General features: G+C 41.9%; 1 protein-coding gene across 2 annotated transcripts in view; it reads right to left on the bottom strand.

Annotated features, from left to right (window-relative positions):
* Positions 1–1,281: 1,281 nt before the first annotated feature.
* Positions 1,282–9,895, bottom strand: part of samd11 (sterile alpha motif domain containing 11) — a 62,655-nt gene continuing 54,041 nt past the window's right edge. The window contains exons 9-13 of one of the 2 annotated variants that reach the window (XM_077545732.1): positions 8,491–8,569; positions 7,607–8,334; positions 5,484–5,617; positions 3,595–3,705; positions 1,282–3,387 (exon numbers count right to left, since the gene is read on the bottom strand). In XM_077545732.1, coding sequence (XP_077401858.1) covers positions 3,139–3,387; positions 3,595–3,705; positions 5,484–5,617; positions 7,607–8,334; positions 8,491–8,569 — 1,301 coding nt within the window. In that variant the 3' untranslated portion in view covers positions 1,282–3,138. The remainder of the gene's footprint in view (positions 3,388–3,594; positions 3,706–5,483; positions 5,618–7,606; positions 8,335–8,490; positions 8,570–9,895) is intronic. The other variant, XM_077545739.1, reaches the window with a different exon arrangement.

The following is a 9,895-nucleotide window of genomic DNA, read 5'->3' as shown; positions in this document are numbered from 1 at the left end:
TCCTATGTGCCCATTGTTGCCTTTTTTTGAATTTATATATAATGGTAGTATAACCCCCAACCCTGCCTACCAATTGATGTCCGCTTGGCTTTATTAAGTATGCAAATCCATATCGGTTGTGCACTTGCAGGTCCATGTTGCAAACCTCCAGGCTCCGTCAGGCCAGTGTGTAGGGGGGGTTTGGGGGAGGGGAGGGGGTCATGCTGTGCAGGAGGCGGGTGTGGAGGCCCGAGGCAGCGGAGGCGTGCCGGCCTGGCGTCTGATGCCGTGCCAGGAAGCCGGGCCCAGGTGGGAGAGCGGCAACACAGTCTGCTGTGTTTCTCTGCCAAGTTCTCGCTCGGACCGCTGTCTTCCTGCCTGCACGCCTTTCCTAGTCCAAACACCAAGCCTGCAAAATGGGGTTGTCCTCGTCGTGGCGTGAACACAACACCCATGTTTAGCACTGACTTATATTGGGAAATCCTGCCAATAGTTTGTCTTCATTTACAACCCACCTTTAAAATTGGTCTTAAACCCCCAATTAGAATTTAGGGTTAGGGTTAGGGTTAGGGTTAGGGTTAGGGTTAAACTATGAAACCTAAACCCAAACTTGAAAATGTCATCTTGAAACCCAATCCCTTGTTTGAAAACAGTCCACACATGAAACCCTAAACTTGAAATCCTAACCTATGTTGGAAACCCTCATTTTTCAACCTTACCCTATTTTGAAGTTCTAGAAACCTGAATCGTGATTGAAACCCTTGCCCAAAACCCCTTTTTTAAAACCATAATTTTAATGCCTAACAAAAGTTGAGCAGTGATTCCCAACCACACTTATTACCCATTTTCACTGAATTAGTTGGCATTTCTTAATATTTTTTTGATTGTTTGTGCTGTCTATGCCAGCGTCCTATATTGACAGGTAGAATAATGTCATGCTCTTCCACTAGATGGCAGAATGCACAATGAACCTGATGTTCTTCAAACAAAATAACAGGCCATCATTATATTATTACAGGAAACATACTGTATATTCTTTTCTTTTTCTTTTTTTTTTTTTTTTACATTTTTGTTATTTGGTGTTCGTGCTGTGACATTTTTCTAATGTAAATAAAAGTTGGGAAACACAAGCCCTACTTTGTTATTGTAACCCTAACTTGAAGGGCTCAAGACTCGTTTGAACCCCAAACTTGAACCCCTCTGCCTTGAGACTCACTGTTGAGACACCAAAAAAGCCACAGAGAAGCAGATGACATCAACAGCGACAAAGGCAAACACCACAAGAGACAAAAGGTGTAATTTCTTTATGATTTATTTCACCCGTGCGGTGAATAGAAAAATAGGATGAAGACAAAACCTTTAAAGGGACCATTTGACTCAATTGCTTGCGTAGATTAAAAAAAAATGCATTAAGAGCTCTGTGCCTTTCTTTTCCCTGCAACCAAAAGAAAAAGTCAAAGTATCTTTGGAATCCGTCTCAGGGGTTAATTATAATACATATAATTTGCTTTATTTACTAAGTCCTATAAATACTTTGTCCTTGTTTATATGCTGAAGTAGCATTCAGGATTGGAGCGCCTTTTAATATTAGTTTTTAAAAAAAAAAAGTCCAACAAAAAAGGAGAGAAAAATATATAAACAAAAGTACCACAAAAGTCCAGCGAGTCACATTATTATCATTATTGTTTTTTTTAGTAAAGAAACTTTTTTTTTTCCGTGCATCTACATTTAGCAAAAAATTGCAAGTACCACGTACGCATCCTTCGGGATATTTTCATCTCAAGCATGACACTGTACAATTTTGCATGATTCGTCATTCTTCTTCTTATCATCATCATTATTATTTCAAACCCTCCCACAGTAGTCAACACAAGTGTACAAAGATGTGAGCTATTGTTTCCAGCAACACACGTCACCATTAGGGCCACACTGAAAAAAAAAATAATAATAATAATAATGAACAAATGAAGAGACATAGACCTTTGCAGAAGGACATATTAAATAATTGTTGAAAATGAGGTGCTGTATATGTATTTTCATTTTGGGCATTTTCTCCCGTGTAATTTTTTTAGGGGGGGGTTCTCAGAATTTCAGTCATGTAATGTTTGACTTTATTTGTTCTTATTTATTTCAATTTAGGAATTTTGACTTCATTCTCATTACAGTTGACTTCTTTGACGTAAAAATAACCCGCTTTAGTGTCATAATATTTCAAAACCATGTATTTTTTTCCATAGTTTTTCTTGTTATAGTTGGACCTTTCCCTCACAAAATTTTGACTTGTCTTCTTATAAAATCAAACTTTGTTGGTCGTAAAATGATGCCTGCAACTTTTGACCTTTGTAATAATATGATTATTTATTCCTCAAAATATTAAATATTTTTAGCATACTCAAGGTCACAGGGATCTGACTGTGGGGCAGACTACTTTTTCCTACTTTTTACATGTCCCCTGTAAACCCGGACATTGCGACCCCGCAATATGAAAGGTTAACTTCTGTAAAATTGGGAGCTATTTTTTGTAAAACAAAAAGGAGTTTTTCTTGTCAGTGTGGTCCTAATACCATCGAGTGCTTCATGTTGAGGCACTGGCATGATTCCCCATCTTCTCTTTCTCTCGGTCCGACAGCCTTCATGCAAACAGAAGCAGAAACATGGTTTCAATTCCACTCATCCGGTCATCTTTGGTATCGGGACAGTGGAATGCATAGTTGCTGTGATAAGACGGAGATCGTTATAGGGTGGCGCCGCCGCTCCAAGCTTCGGAGACGGGGACCAGGCGGAAGGAGATGAGTCTTATTCCTGGATTGTGCAGGGCTTGCAGTGGAGAAGTACAGAAACAAAGGTGAAAAAAACTCCAGTCGAGGAAGGAAGGAAGGAAAGAAGGAAGGACGGCCGGCTTTGCGCTGGCGTTGGCCTGTCTGCCTCGCAAGAATGTGGCGTTTGTGGCCTCTTTTTGGCATGCTGTCTGTGACCAGCTGTCTCTTTTTTTGCGCCACGTGCGTCTCCCCAGCCACTTTCTTTGGATTCCGCTCAGACACGGCCGCCGGCCAGGAACTCGCCGGCTTATTGGTCTGCCGGATATAGTCCGCGTCGTCCTTCACTTTATTTCCTGTCCCGTCAATTTCTGCTTTAAGGCCCGGAAGTTGGAGGGAGTCCTTATCTTCCCACCGCCGTGGAGCCGTTGGCCTTCTCCGGCTTGGGTGAGGAGCAGCCCGGGGTGGGCCCGCTGTAAGGTGAAGAGCTTCCGCCGGTGGAGGCGGGCCTCTGGAGCAGGGCGAGGGCGTCGGCGGGCGCACCCGGGTGCTCCCCGTCCCGCTCCGAGGGGCGCAGGGCGGCCGACGGCGGGAACGGGAACGCCAGCGGGAATCCGGTCATGTAGAAAAGCCTGCCGATGCGTCGCGCCACCTGAGCCCGCCAGAGCAGAAACAAGACTCAGCAAAGAGTGGATGGCGCAGACATGATGGTTACACTTTGATTCCAACACAGAGACAAAGAGAGAGAGAGAGAGAAGCTTGTTGTTTCTCAGGGCAGGGAATCTACGCTACGCTGGCTGACTTTGTCGGGTCTACGGTCTGGCACACACGGATGCGAGCGCGGCTGCAGTGTGTGTACCTGCAAGCGGATCCTGAGGGCAGGACCCAACTTTAGTGCCATGATGCCGAGCAGGTGCTCCTCAGTGAGCAGAGCTAAAGTCTCCCCATCAATGACCTGCTCCCGGAAAACCTGCCGGAGACACAGCCGCTTACACGCACGCATGCGCACGACACACACGCGCTGCATATGGCTAACATCACACGTCCAGTCCTAATACTTTTTTGTTTGTTTATGATGCTTGCTATTCATTATCACTGTCACTCCAGGAGATATTTTACACGTATCTTAAAGTCATATCTCAAATTATTGTTCCCCATTGAATTGAATGGAAATTACATTCATCTGTTCTAGTGTGTGTGTGCCTTCACCACCGGGGGCAGTATAATACAATCATACACACAAACAAAGAAGTAACGCAACTTTAGTAATATTAATAATTTTCATTCAATATCTGTAAGTATTGTCATATTTTCATCTACAATTGTTGTTGCACTGTTTGTATTCAAGTATCTGTTCCTTCAAACATTATAACAACACCCCTACATCGATGCTATTCTTTAGCGTTGTTGCTTTGCGCATTTTGCATTGTGTATTAGCATTAAGCTAGTGGACATTCAAAGTCAGGGGTCACCAAACTTTTTGAAACCGAGATCTACTAATTGGGGACTGATCAATACAAATGGCTGCCACCCAGCCAGTTTCACTGAAGCAACCCCCTTCGCTCCTGGCTGTTTTACTGGATTTTGACTGGTTTTGCAAGGCCCACAGAATATTGTGTTGTATTGCTATAAAAACATAGAACCTACCAAAAGAAAGATTAGAGTCTCTTCTTTCATCAGGAAAAAAAAGTATATTTCTATCTGTTTCCGTTTTGCAGAAATTAGCATTAAAATATAGCTAAGTTTTATCATTATTCACAAATTTGTTTAAAACAGTGAGAAAAAGAGCTTTTTGTTGGTTGATCTCTTATACTCTGCTGCCACCCGTCGGCCGTTTTTGTAATAACTACCATTGCTTCAAGCATTCGCTTCAGTTCAGAGGCTGCATCAAAGTCTTGTTTGCTCCAGCATAAAAAACAACAACATAAAAACGTATAAATATGTCTTTGGGAGCGTGGTGATATTTAAAATAGAACGTTTTTGGGAGCAAATGTAACAAAAGTAACAAATTTGATGAAATTACCTTTGGGTAAATCATCTTGTCGTCGTTTCTCCCGCTAGCTTTTCTCTTCGACCACTATGATTTGCTCATGCGCTATAATGCTGACCTTTGACCTATAATGTTTGTTGTTATGACCCAATTTACACCAGTGCAAGTGTGATTTAGAAAGAATAGTAACAAAAAATATTTGATACAGCTTATGCTTAAGTGGAGCTTTTTCTTCTCTCTTTTTTTAACAACGGGCACCACTTTGGTGTCACCTGTTCAAAGCGATGTGGTTGTAACGTGTATTTCTATTAATTTGATATTTCGATTTTTAAAGACTATGTCACTATGCTTGTTGTGAAGTTGAGTGGCGAACAAATAATGCAATATAGAATAAATCATGTATTTTTTTAATTTATTATTTTCTGTGATCATGAATTGGGGAGCAAAAACACACAACGCATCATTAAGAGGTCTACACTTATATATATATATATATATTATATTATTTTTTTAAACACACACATGCCATAGACACACAAAGGCACACACACAGACACACATACGCACGCAGACACGCCAGCACACACACCTCAAGTGCACGCCTCTCAAACAACCTGACTCATTGTCACTCCTACGGAACATAAGGAGCCGCTCTAGTGATGACTGCACACTTGTGCACTTATTGGTCAGCCTGCCCCTGGCCTCCATTTGTCCTCCTTTCTCTCTCTCCTCTCGTCTTGCTGTCCCGACCGGCTCACCTGAGCGTATTCAGCACATCCGGCCAGGCTGCTTATGAAGCCACACACGTCCTCCACACTCCACTTGCTTAAGTCCTCCATGGGGTTGGCTGGAGCCGAGTCCTCCCCATCCATGAAAAGACCTCCCACAGAGCCTGAGAGCAGCAGTAGTGGGGCGGAAACAAACAAAAAAAAGGACAAATCAATTAAAACACAAGAGACCTTTTTGAATTTCTTGACAATAGTTACAGATTCATACAACAAAATAGCCGCAAGATGACACATCTTGACTTATGAGTTCAATTTAGTTCCGTGACCACACTCGTAACTCAAAACATTCTTACGTCAAATCATCTGTCCCCATTGAAATGAATGGAAAAGCCATTCATTCATTCCGGCCTGCATAACACTAACAATCTTTTTCTAAGATTTTTTTAAATTATTATTAGGAAAAACAGCGCTCTACAGTATTGGACTTAATGAAAGCATAATTTAATAAAAAAATTGCATACGATTTAAATCAAACCAGATTTAAATCAAAGACATACATACACAAAGCATTTTTGAAACAAAGTGACTGTGTACGCTACATTTAGGGGCCGCCCAATTGATTAATCAGTCGGTCAATTTAATAATATTAAAGATGAAAACACAAGACAATGATTTTTTTCTTTTTTAATGGCAGATTCTCCTCTCTGTTGCAAAGTTAAACAAATACTGCTATATATGTTCAGACCAGTTACATTTACTAGTGATGGGAAAATGAAGCTTCATGAAACACAATATTTGTTCATCCTCTAGATGGGGCTCTTGGTTTAAAGATAAAGAATAATGCAATGGAAATGGATTACATTTACACTTAACCAATAGCCCCATCTAGAGGAGTAAGAAAATATTGCAAGTGGTTCATAAGGCTTCATTTTCCCATCACTAACATTTACATTTGCATAAAGTTGTGAAGTGAAGTAGTGAAGTAGTCAAATGTTTTTCCTGTACTGTAATTCAAATCATATTGTTGCAAGGTTTGGGGGACCAAAAAATATGTTATTTTATTCATTATATAGTTTTTAAATTCATCGTCCAGTTAATTGCTTATAAAAATGCTATCCTGCCAAATATTGGAAACAGCATTAGTCTTGGTTGTACCCTGGTAGCATTAGTCGTTTTTTGTTGTGCCATTGCAGACATCCATCGCTTAAAGTTGCTCTATGTAACAATTTGCCCAAAAATATCTTTTGATTTGACCATTTATGACAGAAACATATTCTAATTAGTAGATTAACACCTTAGCTGTTCACAATGGGCACTTCTGCAAGCCTCTGGCCAATAGTTTTCAGGCTGGATTTGGGTTCGAATTTCCCACCCTGTGTCTGCGGATGAGACGTCATGTGCACATTGTGTACGTGAAGAAGGGTAGTAGTTTCATTTTTCGGCCACAGATGGCAGTAGCGATTTGAAATTCTATTTACTGCTGTCACACCGCAATATCAATGCTATTCATTAGCCCGTTTATGGCGCTTTGCATTCTGTGTTAGCATTAAGCTAACAGACTTTCTGAAGAAAATGTTATGTGGTTGTTTTGCATACAAAGTTTCATGTTCAGTTTGACAGAAAACTTCAAATATTTTTTGAAAGTCTGCTGCTAACATCTAATTCCAATCTGAAAATGTTGCTAAAAAACAAAAAAAATCAGTTAACAGCTGGTGCCACAAAATACTCGTTAGTGGTAAATTGAGGTACCATTGTATTGATTCTATTGCAAAATTGTCTTTCAATTTAACACTATGCTATTCAAATGATTTGTCTGCATGTACAGTGAGTGTTTGATGGGCATTTTTTTCCAAACCAAACTAATTCCGTAATTCTGTATGCCGTAATGTGACCGTCAAATGCGGAATATCTCATAATACAATAGAAAGCACGAGACCTGCACCAAGTTCCTAAACTGTTGCCAGGAAGTCCCAATGAGTCAATCAGTCAGAAAGTGTCTCAACACTTTTGTCCATATGTGAACGAAGTTGCTATGTGTCAGGGTCAAAGGCAGGCCCCCAAACGAGGAGCCAGATACGCGCACAAAGTGATGCTAATGGCTTTCACATGTTGCCTTTTAGCCTCTAGTGTGTGTGTGCGTGTGAGCCGCTCACCCATGTGAAAGTAAGGGTTGATGTAGGGGAATCCGAAGGGCAACGACTGTCCTTGAAGAGCGGGCAGAGGTGGCACAAATCCAGGTGGAAGCTGGAGCTTGACATCCGACTTCCCCAGCGCTGAGGTGAACAGGTGGCGACCGGGCGAGTCGCTGCCAGCCGAGCTACAAGGCGCGGTGAGCCGGCCCGAGCCATCTCGACCCTCCCTGGCGCCGTCTCGTTCTCGGCTACTCCTGTCCTTGTGTTTACTCCTCGACTTGGCACCGGCGTCCTCCCGCCTCTCGTCGCACGTTTCCGTTTCGCTGTCCGAGTCCTTCATGTCCTCGTCGTCCCCTTCGCTTCCTCTGTCCTCTCTTCTTCTTTTGCGATGGCCGGCGCGGAGCTCGGACGGAGGGCCCCGGCGGAGGGCCTTCCTGGATTCGGCGTCCGAGCCGATCGTGGAGCTCTGCGCCTGGTGGGTGGACGAGGTCTTGGGCTGCTGCTGCTGGTTGGCGCCGAGGAGGGGCGCCGTCGCCCCGTGTCGAAGCACCAGCATGGCGTTGGAGCAACGGGCCAGTTCCTCTCGGAGCGGGTGACCCTCGGGGATGTCTTGGAGGCTCCGCAGGGCCGGGTGGTCCGGGGGCAGGCCGGCGGGGAGGCCGATCAGCGGGTCGGAGCTCAGCAGTTGCTGTCGCTGGTGGAGACTCTCCAACTCCTTCTGTCTCAGTAGCTCAGCTGACATCTCAAGTCTGATGCCGACAAACAAACAGTCTCGTCAAATCAGACGTCAACATTGTACAATGCACGTTCGCGGGAGACATGTCCATACGAATGGAAACTCGGGAAAAATTATTGACTCTCAAATTCAACAGTTATGTCATTGACACACAAACACACGCACACACCTGGCTAGATTCTGCTTCCTCAGCATTTCCTGCTGTCGCACAAAGATTTCAGCTTGAGCCGGTTGCAGGAAACCATAGCCTGGTGAAATAAAAAAATAAAAATAAAAATTACAGGGTTCACATTTTCCAACATCAAGTAGCTGTGGTGAATTACAAACGTTCATGATATATACTTATTGCCGAAACCCCAGCTTATTTCAAGGTATCGATACTCTCGACACAAACTGATACCAGTATCGGACGCCCTCTTGTGACCGTTTTATGATCAGGAACTAAAAGAAAACATGTCTAACAGATGCCCTTTAAACTTTGCAATCACATATTTTGAGTGGGAACGATTTCTGGTCATTTGATTAATTTCAATTTTACAATTCATTTGATCGTGTTTTCTATACAAAATATGTATTTTTTTATGAACAAATGGAAAAAAGATAATAGAAAATTGCCATTAATTTTATGCAGTTATAAGGAAACATTCTATTGGGACATAAAGGTCTTACTTTGAAATGTTCTGTCATTGATTTTTGAGGAAATTTTATGAATCAGAAGTACTAGAGGTATCTTTATTTGGTGTTGGTATCGGTGACTATTCAAGAGTTGTACTTGTGGTAAGAGACTAAAAAAAAGAGGTATCGAAAATCACTACTCAAAACTTTAATGAAAGCTGTCAATAATATGCAAATTCAATTTTATTCCGGTGGTCATTTCTCTTGTTTTCTAACAACAAAGCTATTAATTGGCTCTTCATATTTACAATCACAAGCTTTTGATTCAAGCACTTCCTAAACTTAAAAAAAATCTCCTCGTATTGCTGGCAATGTGTCCAAATTTTGTAAATTTCCATCCCCATCCTGCCGATTATCCGAGGTCGGGTCGCGGGGGCAGCAGCTCTAGGAGGGAAGCCCAGATTTCCATCCCCATGTTTTTTTTATTTTTTTTTTTTAAACCTAATTATTGACCAATCTAAAGTGTTGAAAACTGATTGCTCTATTTTACAATGCAGTGTTATTGGTTCGACAAATGTGTTGTTGTTGTTTTGGATTCCTGGGAAGTGGTTTTGGAGATACGAGGATTCCGACCGACACCGGCAATATTTTATAAGACTTCAATTTAGTAAGCATCTAAAAGATTGACAGCAATGTTTAGCTTTTTCATTCATTTGTTTTCACAAACCTACAAAATGGCCGACAATGAGTGGACAAGACGAAGAAGGTCATGTACATAAAGTAGCCCGCATGTCTTTATACAAGGTGACTTTCATCCTCTCTTGACAAACCTCAAGGGAGCTTTATTTATTTATTTATTTGTGATTAACCTACTTTTACACGTGTATGATTGTTAAGAATTTTAAAAACATTGCTTACTGTGCTTAAGTTGACCGGCTGTGCGTATTAGCATGCTGAAA

The sequence above is a fragment of the Vanacampus margaritifer genome, chromosome 1 (assembly GCF_051991255.1).
Source record: "Vanacampus margaritifer isolate UIUO_Vmar chromosome 1, RoL_Vmar_1.0, whole genome shotgun sequence".
NCBI classification, from domain to species: Eukaryota; Metazoa; Chordata; class Actinopteri; order Syngnathiformes; family Syngnathidae; genus Vanacampus; species Vanacampus margaritifer.
This window is presented reverse-complemented; position numbering and strand designations above follow the sequence as displayed.